We start from the raw sequence: 24433 nt of genomic DNA on the forward strand, positions 1-24433 counted from the left end.
TTATTGGCATTAACAAAGTAGGAATTGTTTGAAATGGGGTTCGCGCCTTATATGTGAATAGCTGTTGTGATTAAAAAGCTCAATCCCATCATAAGCTCGCACGTGTATGTAATGAGAAATATTTGTTCTCTTTAGAGAAAATTCCAATAAGAAAAGGATAGTTTGACCTTATATAAATAATTCATGATGTCCTAATGCGTTTAATTTCAAAGCTTTTTTCCCCCATAAGAAATGAACAAAGGATGCTAATTAATCTATTTATGGAGATGGTATCTCATACAATTGCAAAAATATAATGTTCTTCTTGGAAAATTATATATATATATATATATATACACACATATGACTATGAGACTTGCATGTGAAAGAGATATTACATGATATAAGGATTGTGAAAAATAATTTTTGCTATTTACGAATAGATTATGGTTAGGGTGCATTAATATTTTTGAAAGGACGCGTTTATGATCACACACCCCAAACCTACAATAACGTACATTAGTAAAAGGGAAAACAAGTTACAATTATCTTGTATAGATATGATTCGAACTTATGACCTTACTAAAGTTCATAGGCACCTCCACTCTTCTCTCCCTATTCTCAAAATAATAATAATAATAATTAGGTGGGGAACAGGCCCAATAGGGACCAACAATGCACATTAATGGTCTAGTGTTAGGTAATGTAGAGGCAAGGCAATGTGTTCTTGTGCATGAGGTGGATTGATCACTCATTTCATTATCAAACTTTGTTCTTGTTTTTTACTTTTGCATCATGATTGTAGTGGGAATGGACCAACATTTGGGCCATCCCTATGAACTATACAGGATATAGATGAGAGAGATTAGAGAGAGAGAGAACATGAAATGATAAAAGTATTACTACTAAATTAACATTAATCCTATGTGATGCATAATATTGTTTTTCTATACCAATTTGGAAATTTTGTGTATGTTGTTTTAAGTGTAAGTTGGTTATCCTAACAAAAATAATAAATAATAAAAAGTTAGTATAATGTAAATAGAGATTGCCAAGTCACTTGAATTTTGTGGTCTTAATTAAATATACTAAAATGCTAAATAATTTGCTTATTTAAAAGAACCTTTTTAGTATGGATTGTAAATTAAATGTGTATATACTATATAGGGATTGATTTAAAAGTATCAACTAACTGAGTTGTAGTATTTGTTCTGTGCTTTTTTTAACTAAACACAATAGAATTTTGATACAATAACCTTAATATTTAAAAAAGAAAATAAAAGAAAGATAATTGATTCATTTAATAGTTATTAAGTACAGTCATTCTAAGGACAAACATAAAAGAATATTAATGAGATTAATCAATGAGTCGCCGATGAGCTATATATTAGTGTGTTATAGCTTTTTCACTAGTTAATGTAAAATGGTATAACTCATAAAAAGTCTAAAAACCATCCCGATACAAAGTCCATAGGTTGGGGTGGGTAATTAGATTATGGCCACTTTCTCATGCCTAATATAAAAAAAAAAAAAATAAAGTTTTATGTCAACTATTTAATAATATTTTTAATAAATAATTATCAATTTATTATACAATTGGGTATAAAATTTCAATTTCATAAAAACGAAAAATCTCAAAATGCCAAAATAGATCGATCAAACAAACTTAAGATGCATTTAGTTTTGAGAATATTAATAGCACAAACAAAACCCAAGATTCAATAAAAAATGCAGAACCCAACTCAGCTGTAGTTCATCAATTTGAGAAAAGAAAAGGAATTAAAAAAAAATGATATAAATTGATGGAACAGTTGACAGCAATGGCTAGTGCTGTAGTGCATATAACTTTGATTTTCAATCAATGGCTAGTGGAGATAAATATAATTAACAAGTTAGCTGACGGTAATGAAATCCAAGTCCAAGAATATATAAAATTGACTTTACAAATCAAGTGGGGGATATAGGCCAACAAACTACTTGTTGTACATACATCCACAATTCTTCCTCATTTTTTGCTTCATTCAATCCATATGAGACAATGTATGCTGGTAACCTATTAATTATAACATGCAACACCATCTACTTTTGTTTCAATCTTCATTTAATTGGGTCAATTTTATGTTTTGTTTGGTTTGGGACAAAATCTAAGTACATCTTGTATCTTAATCTTTTAAGTTTTTTAATTAAATTCAACTATGTATTTGCATCCACCAATGAATCACAAAATTGAATTGATATGTTCTTAAAAAAAAATTGAAACTATGTTCCTAAATTTTGGTCTCTTCTTTCATGAGTCTAAAAGCATCAGCAAACAAATGTAACTATTTTTTTTTTTTTTGGTATGCACAGGAGGATTGGGTGTTGTGTAGGGTGTTCTACAAAAATAGAGAAGTTGCTGCCAAACCTATATATAGGATACATGCAGAAGTAAAATGGGAGCTTCATTTTGGGTGTGGCTTTGGCCACCAGTGGTGTGGAGTAGTCAAATTGGTGGATCATAAAGTTTAGTTCGTTTGGGTTTGATTACAACCTTTCTCTCTCTCTCTCTAAACGGCGTCTCTTTATTTGCTAATGTAATGAGGTTGTTTGTCTGGGTGCTACTGCTAACCAATCAATTTTTTATGTCAATTTAAAAAAAGTGAGACCTAAGGATGATATTGATTCCATTCACTCCCCCTTGTGGGTGCTTATTCCTAAAAAATTAAAGAATGATATATTATTTGATTTTAAAGTTCATGGATTCAATCAACATAATTACTAGATAATAGACTAAATTAAAACTTTACTTAATAGATCAAGGATGAAATCAGTAATTTAACTAATATATTAATAATTAAGTTGTGGATTCTAGTTATTAACTCAACTCGTAAAACCTTTTTTGGTCAAATAAAAGATTTGAATAATACCTACAATAAAAATTAAAATGAACTAATTGTTGAATTTAATTATCCTTGAGGAAAAAAAAATTATCACGCTATTAATTTGTGTTGCATTTGGAGTCCCTACTAATTGATGCATCATTTATTAATACTAGCCTCTGAGCATGCGCATGAGCGCTTGCTCAGAGATTCTTCCTTTTTTTGGGTAAGGGTTAATTTAGAGTATCCATTATAATTTTGGATCACTATTCTTTTCCAATTAAAAAAAAAACCTATGGGTGTGATGAAAAATTATTTCACCACACATAATACTCATCACACTCGATCCAAAAAAAAAAAAAAAAAAAAGTAATTATAAAATGTAGTGATCCAAAATTATAATGGATAGTCTAAATTAACCCTTATCCAAAAAAAAAGAAGAGCCTCTGAGCACATGCTCTAGTTATTTATAACTAATAAATCAGTCATCCAAGTAAGTTAATTTTTGTTGAATTATTTCAACACAACACGTACGATGTTCAGCGATTTCTCTTTAGAATCGCGTCTATCATTCTTTGAACCTTTAAAGCTTCCATAAGCATGATTTGAGATTTTTAAATTTTTTTGAGAAGCTTGAGATTGTTAAAGTGAATTGCAAACAGTGATGTGACTTGAAAATAGTAGAATATAATTTACTAAATGCTTAATTTTCTTACTACTATAAATTTTTTTTTCACCTATAATGCTTGGTGGTTTCTTCTCTATCACAGGATTTGTCCTCTTTGAAAGAAAGCTTGATAACTACTGAGCCTTCACGACAGAAAGAAAGCTTGAAAAATTAAAATATTTTTTATTCTCTCACTTTTCCTTCCTCCCACCATTTTTTAATCCTCTCACTTTTTTACCCCTCCAACTAACGAACCCAGAAGTTCACATGAGAAAATTCCTAGTGGATTTATCGATTACTAAGCCAAAAGAATTGTTGGTCCTATAATCCTATTAAGGGTCGATGTAACATAAAATCTGCTAAAACAATAGGATAATTAAACAAAAATTGATCGAATATGATTGTATAAACAACAAAAATAGTCCATAAATAAATAAATAACTAAAAGACAAAGTGAAATTTCAAGTAGAAAGTTAGATGTCAAATTTCAAACTGAAAGGCTATCCTCTATTTCTTTCGTACACCTCAAACACTTGGAAGTCTTTTGTTTCACTTTCACCCACATGGAGCTTGGCATCAAAAATCCAAATTAAAAACTAAGGTAATCACCATAAATTCATTTAATTTAACAATAAAACCCCAAAAGCTAATCACCTACCAAATACAATAATTCCTACAAATAAAAACTATTTGAGCCAAAATTCCAAACTAAGAACACGCTGAACTGCATTGACAGTACATTTTCATAATTGCATTATTCAAATGTAGCGAACTGCCACACAACAAACCCATCTTAATACCAGTCCCATGAACTTGTTCTCCTTCTCTGGCATCAAACAGTGCACGAAGCACCCCAGTCAAGCTAAACTCATTTAGCTTCAAACAAAAAACATATTGATTTCACACAGCAGAGAACCCAAAATGATCTATCATTTCAAACAACAGAAATTCTTCAGCCGCTACAAAGAGAGATGGTGACAGGTTCATGGATCTTTGTAAGGTTTAGTTCATGGAAACTATTTGGAAACACTCAGGTTGCAAATCAAAAATTTGAAAACTGAAGAAAAGGGAGAGGACGGGTAACTCATAACTGGATAATAAGAAGTGGGGGAGTTTAAATTTTCCATGATTGGTTTTAATTCAAAAATTTTGGTAGTTGTGGTTAGGGAGGACGTGGAGTACGCAAATGTGTTATTAGAATTCAAACAGGAGAAGTTTACTTTCACACAAGAAGAAAAAAAAAAAATAAGAGTAATCGTTTTCTTTTTTTTAGTTAATAATTTGAATCCTTTAATTTGGAATTACAACATTTTTAGTTATATCTATTAGTTTTTTTTATATTTAGCTTTGTTTTTAGATAAACACTGGGTGTTTTTATTTTTTGAAAGAAAAAAACAGTAGCAACGTGGGTTGTTTAACTTATTTTTTTATTTTTAAAAAAAAAATGTATACTTAATTTGAAGAAGTGGGTTAGTGGAAGAGTGTTCCTATTTTGTATGCAATGTTTTAGTGTAAGTTAGAAATATATTTATACCGGACTATCATTTAGTTTTATCTCTACTTAAACCTAGGGGTGTAAGGGTATTTTGGAACTAAAAAAAAATCTGGTCCAAACAGGTGCAGCCCCTTAAATAGTAGTATAGATATGGTTGGTTATTTTTTAAAGCAAAATTTTAAACCAAGGTTTGTTCTTAATGAGAAAATAAATATAGAGGGCTTAATATCTTTGTAATTTTTTTTGAGAATATATCAATGTTTTTGTAAATTTGAAGTACAAAGATTGTGGCTTCTATTCTATATGATGAAGATCATACCATCAAGTCCCTTTTTTTTTTTTTCTTTTTCTTTTTTCCTTTCCTTTCACGCCTTTTGGAATTCTAAAGAAAACTATAATCAATAAAAATCTAACGGATAAATAAGCTATTAGGGACTTGGGGGAATTAAAGCATTATATACTCTCCATGACTGTACAAACTTGACTTTAATAAGTACTGTTATCTTAATCATTAAAACGATCTTCAATTATTGGAACACTACCAAGTTAATCCCTACATATATATCTACTATCTTGATCGTACTGCACTGAAGCAAACATAAGGAATGAGCGACGTAACATTTTGATATAAAATATTACTACTGAAAAGTTAAATCTTCTTTGCTAATGGTAATCACATCATGATGAGGGTAATAAGATTGATAATTGTGATACATACAAGGACAAAACCAAACCAAAAAACCAGAAAGGGAAAAATCGTGCCTCCTAGATATGGGACCTCGGTGAAACCACAAAAAGGCCAGACATCATCCTCAAACTGCGGAGCAACCTGGGATGTTTTATGATACATATGACAACTTTATGACAAAATAGATTATCCTAGCTATGCCTACACTTCTAGGCTTTGCAATTTGCATGGCTTTCGTCTCACTACTATTCAGTAATGGATGACACGAATTGAAAGAGCAAATTTTCTCATAAGCTCTCTTTGCGTTCTGCTATTCTCAGAATTTTGTTTTTTATAATCTCATTACATCTTATGTATGTATCACAATGTCAAAAGACTCAAAACTTGTTCTTTGATATAAATTGAATATATCATATACAAGAAATGATCATCAAATCCTGATAAAGAAAAATGATATCAAATTTTTTTTTGTTCAACTAGAGTTAGTGATCAGTTTATGGACAATACTTTCCCTAAACCTTTATTATTGGGAGTATAAACTATAAACACTGTTGCAATCCTTTTTATTTGGAAAGGATTATTTTGTATTTTTTAGATTGTAGATTACAAATTTAAAAGTATACCTTAAAATGGACTCTCTTTAATTATTAGATATTGTTTGGTGATTAGCAATTACCTTTCTATTAGTAGATTATGAATTGGGTTGGTAACCATAAACAAATGAAGCTTAACTATTTTTTTTAAAAAAAATTCTCAAGTAATTCGGATAATAAGAAAAGCTAATTATAAGTATAAGCATCAAACTCACTTGAAAAATTAATAGTCTATTAAGCCTTGAGTTTTTCTCCTGTACTTAAGCTTATAAAAAACTCCTCCATAAGCCTTTGGAATCCTAAGCTATAGTGGGTAGTGGGCTCCTCGGAACCATTTTGTGATTGAAATTTTTAAATTGATGTTTTCTGGATGAATGAAAATATTATAGAGACAATATAGATACTACAATTAAGTAAAAGGGCACCATACTAGAGCACCAAGACAGAAGCATACCAACAAACATAAGAGAACCATAGCTGAAAACCGTTGTAGAAATAATTGTGATAACAAGCTAGCATGGGAAATTGCTATGATGACACGGGCTATGAGCAAGTGCCCTGGTTCTCTATTTTCAACCAAAACCACAACCAAACCAGCCCATTTTTCACACACATGACCAACATGGAACCAAACCTACCCACCACCAATATTAACACTGAAACCACTTTGAAGGGACTACCAACCAATATTGGAACGTATTTAGACCCCTTCTCTTGTGACAACAAGGAACTAAAGGCTGTTCTGAGTCAACTCAGCAACATGGATAGCAATCATGAAAAGTATAGTTTACTAATTTGATCAATGCCTAAAATATAAATCCACACAAAAGGGTGATGGGTGAAAATTAGAACGAATTATAGTCAAAATATGTTAGACAAGTGATGCATGTATGACTTGGAGGCTCCATGCACGACATATAAGATATATCATTGCTCACTTAGCTATACAATCAATTACTTCACTGTCTTCTCAGGAACAAAAAAAGACGAACAAGCCAACACTGATGAAATCCCACAAATTTTTTAACTACTAGTTCATAGAAATGAAATTTATAATTTTGTAAAGATAAGTTCCAAAAGATAAGAATATTGATACATACCTATATTAGGTTTGCGTATGACCAATGTAATTGGCCAATGCAACCAACGGCACCGTTTTCTGGTATCAAACCCAGAAAGCTAATCCAGAGCCAGCTTGTTCAATTTCACCGACAAAATCAGAAGGGTACAAATCAGAATTGCCTTTGTTACTCCAAACCAAAATCATATATAACCCCAAATTTCAAAAAATCAAATCAAAACCTAATGTTACCCAAATACGTAAATAAAAATCAATCAAACCAAATTAAATGAAAAAAAAAAACTTACCAGTGGCAGGGGTCTATTTTCTCCTCCTTTATATATGGATCGCAAGCATCACTGTTAAAAAATGTAAAAAGATAACACTTAACACTAAACATTTTCCAATAATATTCCAACATTTTCCATAAATAAATAAATAAACAAAAACAAACAAACAATTTCTTATCGAAGGGTAACTATCAAAAAATAAAAATAAAGTAAATGACATTTCAGGAAATTACTAGTTCACTTCATTTTTACAGTTTCATTAATAATCCTGTCGTTTCAAACTTTACATTAATATAAAGTGAAAATTTCATTATTTCATCATTTCATCTGCAATGTAATTTGTTTACAAGTAAGCTCACTTCTAGTTCTCTAAAATCAGCGTGACCCATATATAAAACAATTTTATAACACATAAAGGTATAAGTAGATGGTGTGAACCAGAAGAAGACTAAAGAAGTTAGTTTGCATATCCAAACAAGAAGGAAAAGAGTTTAGTTTGAAGCAGGCTTCCCAAAAAAGGAAGCCTGTTTATACTATTAGAAAGTCAACTATCAACAAAACCTGTTGAATGACAGAAACAACTAGTTACAGTTGGAGAAACGATAAAGAAAAGGAAAAGAATAAAGAGGAATGCACGCTTCATCAAGGAATCAAATTATGATCCATGAAAGACAAAACTTTAACAGAGATATGAAGTGCTCTGTTTAGATTAAACAAGGATCTAAAAGTTTCAAACTCATATTTCAAAAAAGGCCTTTGGGCAAAGATACCCATTCTATCAAAAAACCGATATAATTCTAGGTAGTAAAGCCTACCTTCACTTGCTTAGCATTGGACATACTTTTTACTGTTTTCCACGCACAATTTTGTGACTTTGTTCACCAAAGCAAGACAAGTTCATAATAAATTTTACCATAAGTCTCCTTGACAGAGACATGAAGTGATGGGAATGCCACTGGCAACCCCCTTTGCAGACTTAAAAAAGTTGAGGAAAATTCTATTCCAATGGTCAAGAACTGATTTGGGATGTTTAGGATGATGGAGAGTTATTTTGTGACCTTTCTCAGCTAGTCTACATTATATTAAGTCTTATTTTGTTGTTTATCTAGGTTAGGTTGCTGGTAGTTAAGCTTTGATTAAGTTTTAAAAGGGTAGGGGTAATTTGATTATTCACAGATTCAAAGAAATGGCTGGAAACACAAATTTTTCTCAATTGCAGAAAATCGAGCAATCGAAAAGAAATATGGTTTGCAAATATAAATTTGTATTGATGTATAATGAGAACAATCTCTATTTCAATTCTTTTACAAAAGAATACCCTCTGATTCTATCTTCATTGAATTTGACTCGAACAAGAATCTTCTTGACTTTAATTGGAAGATGGATTGAACAGTCTCCACAACAAATCTCTAGCTTTGAGCTTGTTAGAGATTTATTGTTCTTCAAGTCTTCAAATATGAAGGCAAAGTTCTTCGGGGCTTTAGAGGCTTGATCCGTTGAGCTTCAAAGATTTGGGTTTGTTGAGGTTTATGGAGGCTTTTTAGCTTAATTCCAATAAAACTTCAAAGAATTCGAACAAGAGATCTCCTTGACTTTGATTGGAGAAAGGATTGAACAGTCTTCACAACAAATCTCTAGCTTTGAGCTTATTAGAGATTTATTGTTCTTCAAGCCCTTTGAATGTTCTTCAAGTTCTTCAAAGATGCTTGAGATAGAATTTCTCCAGAACTTGGGTCTCTTGAAAACTTCGTATCGAAAATGAGAGGGGAGGTCCTCTATTTATAGTGATTTCAGAGGATAAGCTCCACTTTGTATTGATATACTTGAAAGTATGTAGTAGATTTTTTATTGGCCCAAATGTTTCTTAGAGATAATTATCTCTATTTATCTATTTTGATAAATATCATATTTTGATAAAGATAATAATCAATAAAGATAAATAATTATCTCTATTTAATTTATTTTAATAAAGATAATTATCTATCAATTTTTAATAGAAAATTTTATCTTTATCTTGTGGGCCAAATGACACATGGCAAATTTTGATATGCCAATGCGATGTCAATTTGGATGACACATGTCATCATGTAATTTAATTAATTTAATGACATTAATTTAGAATTTGCCACTAAATTTTGATGTGGCATTTTGTAATTGGCTTGACAAATTTTTGCCTCCTACAAATGTCCCCTCGAGACTTGGACATGTACACAATTTTGGGTGTGGAAAATGGTCAAGTCTCGACAACTTCATGCTTTGATGCTATTATTTTCAAAACCTTTCATATATATTTTTTCTTTCAATCTTGAAAATTTGCAAGCAAACTTAATTTAGAACCCATATAATTTCCAATATGATAGGAAGTTCCCCATGTACATTATTCCAAAGTGTCTAACACCATGCTTCTTCCTTGGAATCGTGTGACCAACATTTAGCAAGGTGGAGTCCGTAGGTTGGGTAAATCCAAACAGGAGAGTGACTTGATAACCCACACTTCAAAGAGTTTTAATGTGATGCAATCAAATAGAATTCTTATTCAAATAGGAATTGTTTGAAAAGAATTCAAACGTGGAAGTGGCCACATTCAGATGCCTTGGCTACGGATCCACACACTTTTCCCAGTAATAACAGACCCTTGTATATGTAAACCACATCCTCATATGATATTACCTTGATAAGAATTTTGTTGTTAGATGAACTCGATCTGCCATTAGGGCAAATTTTGAGCGTCGGGGCTGGTTACCCTGGTGGATGTTTCTGATCCTCCTCCACCTTCTGCCCTGATAAAGAGAGTTCTACTCGAACATCTCTATCCGCATCTATGATTCCAACACTCTAGTCAAGAGTTGGATACGAGGCATAGAGTACACCATTACTCCTCAGATAGTGGCTGCTGCTCTAGGGGTACCATTGGTTCTGCATCCTGTCTATCCATATGACGTGTCTCCCAAGATTAGTGATGTCTTGTCTTACATCACTGGGACTACTGTCCAGTGGGGTTCTGATCCTCGGATCACTTCTGCTGAGCTCTCGGGTACATTATCTGTTCTTTAGGATAGCTTGTTCATTCTATCTGGCCCACCCATGTTCACACCATTCCTCTTGAGAGGTGTGTATTTTTGTACGCCTTGGTTACTGATGCTCCTATTAGTTTTCCCCATCTTTTTCTTCGTTCTTTGAACGATGGTTTATAGGAGTTCATCTTCTACTCATGCTCTTGGTACATCCTATTTTCATTCATAGGATTCTTCTTTATCTTGATATTAGTGGCTTTCCTTCCTCTGAGCCGTTCATGTGATAGCTCCTATAGGTGCGTCTTTTCTTAGACAGAGGGCCGCTCATCTTCGAGCTGGTTCTAAACACCCTAGGTCTGAGCCCTCTAGTAGCACACCCTCCTTCCTTCTTCTGCAGGTATTGCTTGTGAGGATTTCCTGATCCAGTTGGTGATGATGCTGCTGGCGCTGATATTCCTCCACCTCCTTCGGCCGACTTCGATGTTCGTCGTACTTGGAGACTGTCATGACGTTCAGGCGGCTCATGGTCATTTTGGATGGACTTGTGGATGAGATTCGTGCTCTCGAGCTGATTCTTGCGCAGTCTTCATTCACCCTCACCACCTCCTTTTGATGGCGACTTGTGATTGCCCTTTGGCATTCCGTCACAAAAAGGGGGAGTGGAGTTTTGACTTGTAGTAGTTTTTTGTAGTTAGGGGAGATTTTTTTTGTTTTAGAGGAGCTGTGGAGTTTTAGATTGTATCTATGTGCTTCACTTTGTATATCATTTTTGGGGATATTCATGTTAGGGGAGTAACATTGATTGATATACATGTTTTTTTTATTGATTCTTGTTGCTTTGTGATTCACTGCGTATTGATTTATATTTATGAGTTGATCATTCTATATGTCTTTATTTTGTTTATGTGAATCTTACAAGAATGTTATACCTGTTGTTTTACTCTTTTCTGTCACACATGCGTTTATGCGTTTGTTGAGTATTTCAGGATTATACAGGTTGATTCAACTAAGCTGCTGTCTACACTTGCAACTGATGGATAGTAGTTAGGCTGAATTTGAATTTATGAGCATTATCTTTGTAAAGGGCTTTTTATTTGTAAAACTTTGAGCTGTTAATTAGGGTTTTGTCACGGATTGCCAAAGGGGGAGTTTGTTAGGTTCTAAGGTCTTAGGATTTTATGTATTTAGAACTCTAATTTGTAATGTTGGCAAACCATGATCAAAACATTGTATTTAGTCTTATTTAGACTTGCTCGAAGTTGGTTTAATATTGTAAAGTTGGAATCGAGTGGCTGCAGAAGTACTTGGGACTTTTGGCCTGGCTCGATCGATCGAAGAATAGACTCGATCGATCGAAAATCACACAGGTTGATTTTTCTGCAGAATTTCCAACTCAGCCTTACTTCATTAAACGTTTAGGGTTTTATGTTTTTACCCTAGGTATATAAACTAAACCCTAGCCACGTTTTTGAGGGTTGTCCATATTACTTTGTTGCTCATACATTGCTGTTTTGTGTGAATCTCTTGTGAGATCTTTGAGGAGCTTTCCTTTACACAAAACTTAGGGTTTTCAAGGTAGAGATGATTTCAACATCTTGAAGATCATTACCGTTGCAACCATTGGAACTTAAAAGAAAAGCAAGCGGGGAGCTTGTAGCTGATTAAGGAATTCAAGAAAGAAGTAGTCTGTGGATTCAGAGCCTGCGCGTGGTCATATCAGGAAGTTCTACTGGTGGATAGCATTAGGAAGTCGAGCGGAGAGCTTGTAGTCCTTTTGTAAGAACTTCAATTCTTTCATAGTGAATTCTGTTATGCCTTGAGGATCGGTGGGTCAAATCCTCCCCAGGTTTTTACCGTGTGGTTTCCTGGGTGATCATATCTTGTGTTATTTATTTTCCGCTGCTTTATATTCTTGATATGATTGTTTGGATTGTTTTAACCTAGAATTGCTTAATTTGACTAAGTAACAACTTGGCTAATTAATCTAGGCTATGCAATCTGGTTGTTTAAGGGGTCTAAATTCCCGTCAACATCCTACTCCAAAGAAACAAGCAAAGAAAGGACTCCATCCAAAACGCAGCCAAAATCCATCAGGCCTTATCCTTGACCGTGGGCCTTGGAAAGACATAGAACACGCGGCTCTTTTTGATCTTCAGGTTCCTGAAGACCTTAAGAAAGAAACTTATTTGGCAGCTTTTCTTGCTTGCTGGCTTTGTGTATTTGTTTTTCCTATTAAGGACTTGGGTAGCATTCGTCCTGGTACTTTTAAGATTGCGAGTCTCATGGCTAGTGGTGAAGTTTTTGGCCTTACCGTTCCTGTTTTAGCAAGCATCTATTGAGGGCTCAATACAATCTTTAACAATCTTGTACCAAGCAAGTCTAGCAATGGCTTTGCTGTCCATTATGTTTATGCATGGATAGCACACTTCTTTAAAAGCCATCGTGTTGTAAATGATGAACTGGGAAAGCCTATGATGACAAGATATTCTGGAGTAAGCTATGAGGCACCGTTTGACGAAGTATCTGCATGTGACCTATATGATCTGGTAAGGATTTCTTTTGGCATGGGACTTCATTTAGGTCGGACCTTAACCTAACTTTTGAGGACAATGGAGGACTATCTGTTTCAAGACTAGGTTATTTTATGTTTCTCCGTTCTGGATATTTATCTCTCCGATGTGAAGATCATTGTGTTGTAGAGTCATATAGCCCACACCGATTTAGTAGACGCTTTGGGTTCTACCAAAACATTCCAGGTGACCTAAAAAAAAGAATTCAAACTGGTACTTTAAAGGAGTTGTACCAATATTACTAGTCATTCACCCATTCCAAGACATCTTCCATAGTGCTTATACCATCTTCATCCACAGACTTTGAAAAGAGAGTTACTCGTAGCTACACGGATTGGTGGAAAAACATTTGCAAGGATGACTTTACTAAAGGTACTGATACATTAGCCAAGACTGCACTTCTTCTTGCTAAGCCACCATCTAGTAAATCTCGCAAAGGAAAGAAGGAACAAGCAATTATGAGTCCTAGCCATCAATTTCAGTCTACTAAAAATCCTTCTAGCACTACTATTGTTGTTCAAAAGAGAGGTACTAAACGTTCAAGTGATATGCAATATGAGGATACACTTGTAGTTTCTTATGATGATGCAAGCAAGGATTCTGATGCTAATTGGAAACATATAAGAAAATCATCAAAAGGTAGTAGTACGATGACCTTAGCTGACCATGTTCTTACTTTAACCCACAACGAACCTTCTGTTGTGAACTTGGAGACCAAAAAGCATAGGGTTGATAATGCTATAACATCTCCTAAACCCGTGAATGACACAAACAAGGTTTCTTCACAACAAGAACGAGGGATGTCTATGAGTAAACAAGGGGCTTTGATGCTTGGAGACCTCCTTTTGTCGCAACTCTAGACTTCCCTTTGAATAAGATCTTTCCCAAGGATGAGGTAAGCAAGATTTATCATGGGATACAGAATTTTGGGATTGACCCTCAGCCATTGCAGGAGCACGTTGACAAATACTTAAAAGATGTTTCATATTACATAGAGAAAGAGGCATCTATGAGTAATCATGTGAGTTTAGAGATTTAAACACGTCGAGTGAATGACACTGAACTTCTTATTACAGAAGCATCGAGTAGGAAAGAATCTCTAGACGCTAAACTTCAAATTACCAATTCAGAGATTGATGCCTTAAAGGCAAAGCTAGCTGAGTTAGAACAATTAGTGCCACAAATAAAGTCCAAGCAAGTTGAAGAGGATGGCATCATAGAAGCTCTACAAGATCAACTTAAAAGCATTAAGTCCACTACTGTGCTTAAAGACCAAGATGTGGAGGCCCTGAAGAAGATACAAAGCACCTTAGAGAGCAAGCGTTTTGATTTGAAGAACTTGAAGTGGTTGCTTTGATCGAACCTTTTTTTTTTTTTTAGAAGAATTTTGGATTTAGTCATGATGTAGTTTGGAATTTTCCTTCAATACGATTGAACTTCTTAGTCACCACTCTCTCCTTTTTTTTTTTTTGACATGTGATTGAACTAATTTTGCTCAATTTGTGGCATGTAATTGAACTTCTTAGTTAAAAACTAGGGATAATTACACTTTACCCACCTGTGGTTTGCCTCTAATTCGATGTGCCTACCTGTGGTTTCAATTTTGACACTTTGCCCACCTGTGATTCTCACCGTTACTGTGCCGTAACCCACCTCTCTACTTTCCGTTACTCTAACACAGAAAATGTAAAAAACAAAACCCCAAACGGATCAAAACCCTCTCACTCAATGAAGAACATACCCAAAAATCTGAAAAATTATAGGAAGTTGAACCTAAAAAAAATATCCAACGCAGGCCCAAACCACAACAACAAAACCCAAATCTTGCATCAAAACTTAAATCCAAAAAATTCAAAAAAAAAAAAAAAAAAAAATCCCAGCCAAACCCACAACAAAACCCAAACCATTTTTTTTTTTTTTTTTTTTTTTTTATGAACACTTTCAAGAGTAATGGGAAAACATCATGTACCCTTTGAGTGTTGAGGTAGGCAGTTTAGGCTCTTACTAAGGAGTGCTTCAATCTTTAGGCATAGTAATGCTTCAAGAATTTGCCGTTGATAAGGCCAATTCTCAAAACGTCTTCAGTTGTATCAATGTTGAGTTCCTTCAATTCATCAACTATAGCTTGTATGCCTTCTTCAAATATGGGTGGCGCATCTTCAGCATCGTCTTCAATAGGGGACTTCTCCTTTGTGACTTCAGTGATTGTTATATGATTTACTAAAGCAACAACCTCATCTTCCACCTTCTGTTTTGTGGACACCATTGTACGTTTTTTTGCAGTTAAGGCTTCTCCAGTATTTACTTCCCAAATACTTCTACGCTTCATGCGAGATGGAATGGAGCTTCGAACCTCGTTTGAATCTTGATCCATGAGGAGTGTGTCGTCAACATCTCTGTGAAAGAAATTTGACCTCTTATTTTGCTTTTGTCTTAACTTCTCATCCTTTGAAAGTTGAGAAGAAGTTGCATAACTAAGTCTTGTAAGAGCAGAACTTTGAGTGCCATTTTGGGAAGAAGTTGAACGACTGAGTCTTGTAAGAACAGAGCTTCGAGTGCCATTAACAAAGTTATCATCTTCTTGTGTCCCTAACCTGTCGAAGACTGAGGTATGGGGAGTGGGTTGGCCGATGCGATCAAAAACAGATAGTTTCTTTGATGGCTTTGAAAGTTGTTCTTCTTCTTTATCATCTGTTAAAATCATCAAAACACTAGCTTTCCGAATGGGGATACGAATGGGAGTTGGTGGAGTGTATCCAACTCCAGCCTTAGAACTTGTTGCCCCAACACCCTTGGCTTTCAATGTCTTTTGTCCTTCTTTCCCAGAGGCTTCAGGGATGAGCTTACCCAAACCACTTGGCTTCTCATGGTTATAACCAGCTTTAGCCATGAGTCTATATGCATTAGGGTCAAAACCCTCTTCGGTTCTTTTGGTGGGCAAAGTCCCATGTTCAACAATTGGTCCTTGGGATGGTCTTGTAAACCCTTTCAACGGTTGACTTAAGGGTCTTGGTTTTGTGATTTTAGTAACTGGCAAGTTTAATCCTTGCAAATCCTTCGATATTGTCTCCTCATCTCTTGAAAATGGGGATTGGCCTTCTTTTCTTTTGGCAACTGGGACATAGTGTAGCATAGGGGCTACTCTAGTTACTTTTGAAGTATGATGTTTCTTCTCTTCCATAGAAGTCTCGGTTCGCTTGGTTTCCTTCTCCACAATTGGAAAATCAATCCTTGGAGCTTTAGAGTGGGGTTTTTCTTCTTTGCTAGATGGTGAAGCCACAACTTGGGTTTCTTCTATTGTATCATCTTCCAAGTAGAATTTTGCATTAGCAAAGTGTGACTCAGCTACGGTAAAGGGCTTGCCATCAGCTACTATCTTCTTGACTTGTCCATCTTGGAAATATTTAAGGCATTGGTGATACGTAGATGGCACAACACCATACTCATGCAACCATGGTCTTCCAATAAGCACTTTGTAAGTGGTCTTGGCATCAATGACATGAAAGAGTGCGCTTGATTCCATTTCACCAATGAGCATATGAAGTCTAATCTTCCCAATAGCTCTCTGTCCACCTTGATTAAAGCCTTGAATCATCAACCTACTAGGAAGTAGTTCATCCAAGGAGATTCCAAGTTCTTTCAATATTTTGAGTGGGAGGATATTGACTGCAGATCCACCATCAATAAGTATACGATTGACTTGTTGTTCTCGAATGTACCCAGTTACAAACAAGGGGCGATTGTGAATCTTGGAGCCCAACAAACGATCATCATCAGTAAAAATAATTGAAGACCAATATGCCTTATACACGACAGCTCGTTCTGTCTCTTCCTCACTATCTGAAGATTCTTCTTCACCACTTACTTGATAACATGTAAGAGATGAAAAGATATAATCCTCGGGAATTGGCAATGTGGAGAAAGGTACTTTCACCTCAATAGGCTCAAATGAACCAAATTGAATGGTGAGAAAAGTAGAAGTGGTTGTTGAGGCCACCATGGCAAGATTAGAAGTCACAGCTTCATCATCAAATGTGATCTTTCCTTGGTGGGCAAGCTCCATAATTTTGTCCTTCAACACAAAGCATCGTTCTATAGGGTGGCCTATGAGGCGATGATACTTGCAATACTTAGGGTTATTTGTTTGGTCAGCTTCTTCAGGCCGTTTCATCTCTGGTAACTCAATCAACTTCAACTTAAGTAAATAATCCAACATCTCGGAGATATCAGAATCAGGGAATGGATATTGCTTCTCTTGCATCTCTTGTAACGTCGGTCTTCTTCTTCCTTTATCTTGAATGAAATCAGGTGTTTGTTCTTTCATCTTGGGCTTAATCGAAACTTTGAGAGGAGTAGTAGTTACAATTAAAGATTGCTTGCTTTCCGGTTTAGGAGGGAATTTGCCCCCTTTGCGAGTATCTTGCCCTTCTCTCCCCTTGTAGGGTTCTTGAACAGGCGGACCTTGGTGACCATTGGAAGCAATGCTAAGCTCCATGTCATGAGCACGTGTTGCTAATTCTTCAAATGTTTTAGGCTTTATTCCTTGAAGAATATAGCTTATAGCCCAATTCATTCCTTGAATGCACATCTCAATTGCAGACGCCTCAGATAATTGATCCTTGCAGTTGAGACTAAGATTTCTCCACCGTTGAATGTAATCAATGACAGGCTCTTCTTTCCACTGCTTTGAATTGGTGAGTTCTATCATGCTCACAGTACGTCGAGTACTATAGAAACGGTTTAGGAATTCTCGCTCCATTTGATTCCAACTATTAATGGAGCCAGGCGCTAGATCGGTATACTAATCAAACGCATTTCCCTTCAAAGAGCGAACAAATTGCTTGACCATGAGATCCCCATAAGTTCCAGCATTGTTACAAGTTTCCACAAAGTGAGCTACATGTTGCCTTGGATTGCCTTTACCCTCAAATTGTTGGAACTTCGGTGGCTGATAGTTTTGAGGCATCCTCAAGAGGTCTATCCTTTGAGTGTATGGTTTAGCGTAGGCAATGGATGCCTGACTTCCACCCCCAACTTGGTCTTTGATAGCTTCCTTGATTAACTCCTTGAGCTGGTCAGGAGAGATAGACCCATCTGCTGAGAAACTAAGATCCTTTGTTGAACTTTCGGGTTTGTCATTATGGGTTTGTTTTGGCCTAGAGCTTTCATCTTCACGATTCAGCCCAGATGTATTCCCCATCTTATCCATTAGGAGAGTTATTTGTGCGTCTCTCAATGTTTCCCTTTCTTTCATAGACTTCATTAATTCTTCTAAAGTCTGAGCTATAGTCGAGACTTGTTCCTCCAGAGATGTTGTGTTAGTCATCATGACTGGCATGGCCAATGAGCTAACAGAGTGAGGAGAATCCTCAAGCTTTGAAGTATAAATATCTTCTGAAAAGGAGAACTCAGAGCCATCAGGTGACTTGTTTTCTTCTTCAGCTATTGGAACTTCTTGGATTGGTTCTGAAGTTTGAGACAAAGCTGGCTGAGATAACATTTCTTTGACAAGCCCAGCTCCGTCTTTGCTTGCCCCCTGCGTAGATGAAGTTGTTCGTGACTTCTGAACTTTAGAAGTGTTGAGAACAAGTGAGGGCTGGGGAATGGATGTTGTTTGAGCATAAACCTCCGCAAGAGCTTTTGTTCTTCTCCTTGTCATAGGTCCAGCATAGGAAGCGTCAGAACTTGATGAAGAGTTTGAATCCATTGTAGGATCGACTTCGCTTGTTCCAAAAAGAGGGTTGTTGATTTGAGTCTTCTTTGAAGCCATAGCGCTTCAAAAGATGTGACAATTTGATGAGGAAGAGATGAGAGGTAGAGATTGTCCCACTGGGCGTGCCAAGAATTTGTAAACACAAATTTTTCTCAATTGCAGAAAATCGAACAATCGAAAAGAGATATGGTTTGCAAATATAAATTTGTATTGATGTATAATGAGTACAATCTCTATTTCAATTCTTTTACAAAAGAATACCCTCTGATTCTATCTTCATTGAATTTGACTCGAACAAGAATCTTCTTGACTTTAATTGGAAGATGGATTGAACAGTCTCCACAACAAATCTCTAGCTTTGAGCTTGTTAGAGATTTATTGTTCTTCAAGTCTTCAAATATGAAGGCAAAGTTCTTCGGGGCTTTAGTGGCTTGATCCGTTGAGCTTCAAAGATTTGGGTTTGTTGAGGTTTATGGAGGCTTTTTAGCTTAATTCCAATAAAACTTCAAAGAATTCGAACAAGAGATCTCCTTGACTTTGATTGGAGAAAGGATTGAACAGTCTTCACAACAAATCTCTAGCTTTGAGCTTATTAGAGATTTATTGTTCTTCAAGCCCTTTGAATGTTCTTCAAGTTCTTCAAAGATGCTTGAGATAGAATTTCTCCAGAGCTTGGGTCTCTTGAAAACTTCGTATCGAAAATGAGAGGGGAGGTCCTCTATTTATAGTGATTTCAGAGGATAAACTCCACTTTGTATTGATATACTTGAAAGTATGTAGTAGATTTTTGATTGGCCCAAATGTTTCTTAGAGATAATTATCTCTATTTATCTATTTTGATAAATACCATATTTTGATAAAGATAATAATCAATAAAGATAAATAATTATCTCTATTTAATTTATTTTAATAAAGATAATTATCTATCAATTTTTAATAGAAAATTTTATCTTTATCTTGTGGGGCAAATGACACATGGCAAATTTTGATATGCCAATGCGATGTCAATTTGGATGACACATGTCATCATGTAATTTAATTAATTTAATGACATTAATTTAGAATTTGCCACTAAATTTTGATGTGGCATTTTGTAATTGGCTTGACAAATTTTTGCCTCCTACAATGGCAATACCAGATACTTATGAGTATTCTCTTATATTTTGGGCCTTCAATCTATTTTGTTCTAGTAGTTTCCTTCTTTGTTTACATGTAGCCAATCCTAACTAATATGTTTAGAATCCATAGCCGGCTCCAAAAATTTCGGACTAAGGCTTGATTATTGTTTATGGTTGTTACTTATATCTAAAACTAAAAGACCTATAAATTTAAATAAGCTAAAAATATACATAGATTTAATCGTCGTGCCTATCGTTTCATTCCCTAGTTTTGCAAGAATTTTTGTATACCATGTCTCATGTCATGTCATATCTGTACTTCTTAGGTGTATATGAAGGCTTCTATATATTCTATCAAGATTCAAAGAGAGGCTGAGTTCAACAAAATAACAGCATTTTGTTAAGATTTGAGCATGTGATTGTCTTCTCCTTTCTAGATGTCATTACTTAGGAACCCGAGGTTAAATTGCTTAGGATTTATCTTTCTTAGGAACCCTAAACAGTTCAATTTCATAGACCTTAATTAATACTAAAATATTAAAAGAAAAAGAAAAAAAAATGTTGCATTGCAATGCGAGTAACACAGGTTGTGCGTATTGTACAAAAAACTTTTAAAGATCCAGGGTTTACGAGATAGAGTGAGAGAGAAGTCACCATTTCTTTCAAAAGAGTGTTGCCATCTTTAGTAAGCTTGATATCACCGGCTCCTCCAACAAGCCTGCAACAAAACCAGAGAGAATCAGAGAGATTTCCATAGCCATAATTTTTGAATCCAAATCTAGAACGAAATTAATTGGGAAATTGAACATTTAAACCCAAAATTGAAACCCTAGATCGAAAATCGAAACCCTAAATGAAAAATGGGGACCCTAAAACACAAAGCAAATCAAAAAATTTTAAAAACTTACTCTTACTCGGCCTTGCGACAGTGTCTTCAGTGAGATTGCGAGTTGGAGAGAGAGTGTGTGTGTGTGTGTTACCGATCGATGAGAAGGGAATGGAGAGAGGAGGGAAGACCGGAAGGATGACGGCGATTCGGAGAGGGTGGAAGAGAGGGAAGGAGTTTGAGATCGAGTTGAGAGGAAGGGGAATCAGAGGAAGGGGGATCGTGTTCAGAGGAAGGGGAATCAGAGGGGAAACGGAGGAAGGCGGATCGGGTTGAAGGAAGGGGAATCGGAGGAGGGGAATTGGAGGAAGGGGGATCGAGTAGTCCGAGAGGTTTTTTTGAGATCGATATAATCGAGAGGTTAGGGTGTTTTTTTCTTCTGTGGAGTTTGTGTTTTTTTTTTTTTTTACTTAATGTTGAAGCCGCGTTTACTGGTTAAACGCAGCTCTAACCATAAACTGAGCTGTGTTTGGTAAACGCAGCTCCAAGCATATTTGAAAAAGAAAAAAAAAAAAAACCAAAAAACGCAGCCTCATCCTTAAAAAATGCGGCTCCAGGGAGGGCTATAGCCGGGTTTAAAAAACGCGGCTCAAAGGCTAACCTGGAGCCGCGTTTTTGAAAAACGCGGCTCAAAGTCTAGCCTGGAGCCGCGTTTTTTAAAAACCCGGATAAAACTCTAGGTTGTAGCCGCGTTTTACAAAAACACGGCTACAAAACGCAGCTTAAAGCCGCGTTTTTTGTAGTGCCTGCAAAATCTTTCAGCTCTTGGCCTGTGTTGGATCAACAACATGTTAGAAATCAACACTAACTCTCTTGTCTCTAAAAATTTTTAGAGTATTCTAGAAACTTCTAAAAACTTCTAGAACTTCTCACAGAATCTCTCTCTCTAGAAACTTCTAGAGTTCCACTCAATTTACTTCTCTCGGGAATTCTCTAGAAAGTTCTCTTGCATTTCGAAAATTTCTCCATGATACTCTTTCCGGATTTCTCTATGAGATATCTCTAGAGACTTCTATGAAGAAGTAAAACTTAGCCACATGTTTATAGAATACTCTAGAAGGTTGGAGAGTGGCATTCATTTAATGCCAATAAAAAGGAAGGTGCTAGAAGCTTCAAGTTGGTTTCCAAACCAACATACACCTAGTATAAATAGATGTGGTGGTATGTGAAGTAGAGTGAGAGACTCCTAGAGTATGAGACTAGTGTGAGACTAGTGAGAGACTAGTGAGATTAGTGTAAGACTAGTGAGAGACTTGTGAAGTGTGAAGTGGAGAAATAAGAGCTATTGTATAGTGTCAGTACATAGGTGTCTAGAGAGTTGGTGTGTGTCTTGTAAAAGCTAAGTGTGCTAGAGTAGGTTTGCCATGTGGTGTTAGTGAGTCTTGTAATTGTGTCATACGTGAAGCCACATTAGGCTTTCCATAAGTCTTAAATGTTGTAATTCAAAGAGTTAAGTTTTTAATAAAAGCTCTCTTGTCTAGTCATTTGTTCAATAATCTAGTGATAGAGCTTCCGCTAACCCAACACAACGAACTATGGGCACCGGTAAATGAGAGCATGATGGAGATTAGGAAGGCAGGATATGCAATTGGTTGGTCTTTGAAGACAACAACTGGAACTAAACTATCATCCACTTTTTCATGAGGAAGAAGCATAAACATGGTACCCATGGTGCAAGAAGCATATATGATAAACCTTATAGGAAAAGATAGAAGAATTTTTGCGACTGAATACCTCATTTCAATGAAAAACACATCACGTTCCTTCAGGATGGCAGACTCCATTATTTTTCAGAATGGGAGCTAATATCAAACATTTTGTGACTGCTGGGTTTTTATAGACATAAGACAACCCTAAAACCTTCGGAATTTCCTTAGAAAATTTCATCCAAAAGCTACGAGTCAAGTGTGAAAGCATTGACCTATGACTCCATCACACTACCCAAAAAAAAAAAAAAAAAAAAAACTCCATGGTAATTTAAAATCAATTGCAAGGAAGCTGAACAGAAACTTGCATGAAACTTTCCTGCTCATCTAGAGAGGAATTTCTAGCTAGATGGTGAAGACTTGGCAGGAATGGGGACTATACATGCGAAGAAATTTACCTTTCTTGTCTTGTTTCTTAATTACTGTGTCGTACTTCTCCAAATTTCACAGTACATTAATATCACGAAACTACTGTGTGAAGATGGTTTAACATTTTTACATGGAAAATGTTATTTGAACACTTTTCGTGCACATTAATTCTTATTCACAGGTTGTACAGTTAATTTTAAATTAAATGAATTCATAATTAACGAGATCAATTTTCATGAAATTTCAGTAAAAATTATTTATTTATGATATATATATATAATTAATTAATTAAAAAAAATACAAGCTATAAGATTAAATCAAAGAATTCCAAGAAAATATCATATTTAATTTAATTGAAGATTATCAAATGTAATTTAATTTCAATTTGTTTAAGTTTGCTTTATTTTAGTCCAATAGAATGATGAGCTTTAATTGGTTTCAACTTAACAATTAAAAACAAAATTTGTAATATATTGTCTTCAATATATGAATTTAGATAAAAATTTTCATTGAAATTTCATTATTTTCCAAATTCTCATTAACGATGAGGAGAAAATATTTACAAAAAAATGCATATAAAACCAGCCCTAAAGAAGGAATTTGGTGTTCCTTTAGCCTTAATTTGCAGAGATTCTAGATGGTGAAAACGCGTTGGGAAAGACAAGCATAACTTGCAAAGAAATACCCCAATGCTATCCTGGTTCTTTCACTGAAATTTTCTTTGTTGGGAACGATTTTATATATATATATATATATATATATATATCTCGTTCCTTTTGCCGTAGTATCTAACATCTGTAGAATTTGCTTTAGTTCAAATGTGCAATATGGTCTGGCTAATATAACACTTCCTATTTTTCTGGTTTTTGTGGTTGCGAGCTCTGCGTTTTCTGGTTATCCTCCAAAAAACCCAGATATGATCTCGAGGGACCAATTGGTTTCTCTGCCTTATTCAAGACTTGGCGTGGCATCATATCATATGCATATGCACGTGCAGTCGGAACTTTCTAAACGAACCCTACCATTGCTTGTGGGTGGCAAGGGTGATGAAGGTGCAGGCCTAGGTTTTCTAGAACAGCCATTATTGGCATGGACGACAATAGCAGCTAATGCTGGTGCTGTGGGAAGAGGCAGCAATGGAAATAGGAACCTGCTGGGACCAAAGAAGGTTCTTAGCGGCCTGGTGATCACGCTGATTTTGCTGAAGATCTTCGGAGAACTTAGTTTTCTTCCATCAAGAAAAGAAACACGCGCTGTTTATTCATGGGCAACCACGAGTTTCCACCAATTGAGCTTCAAGGAGTATGATGATATATTGCAGTGTTTGGAAGGGAGCCCGGGGCAGCATCCTAGAGTTGTTGTACTTGGCAGTGTTGATAAAGGCAAGGGCGGGGCTGAGGGCGTTCTACGAGAAAATTGGAGTTCAC

General features: G+C 35.4%; 1 protein-coding gene across 1 annotated transcript in view; it reads right to left on the minus strand.

Moving 5' to 3' along the window:
- The window catches only part of LOC112016800 (uncharacterized), a 34641-nt gene extending 13506 nt beyond the window's left edge, over nt 1-21135 (minus strand). Inside the window, exons 1-2 of the mRNA XM_065767037.1 lie at nt 20954-21135; nt 20700-20763 (exon numbers count right to left, since the gene is read on the minus strand). Of these exons, the coding sequence (XP_065623109.1) occupies nt 20700-20702 (3 nt within the window). The 5' untranslated portion in view covers nt 20703-20763; nt 20954-21135. The remainder of the gene's footprint in view (nt 1-20699; nt 20764-20953) is intronic.
- Between the last annotated feature and the right edge of the window lie 3298 nt (nt 21136-24433).

Source organism: Quercus suber, unplaced genomic scaffold (assembly GCF_002906115.3).
Source record: "Quercus suber isolate HL8 unplaced genomic scaffold, Cork oak 2.0 scaffold_766, whole genome shotgun sequence".
NCBI classification, from domain to species: domain Eukaryota; kingdom Viridiplantae; phylum Streptophyta; class Magnoliopsida; order Fagales; family Fagaceae; genus Quercus; species Quercus suber.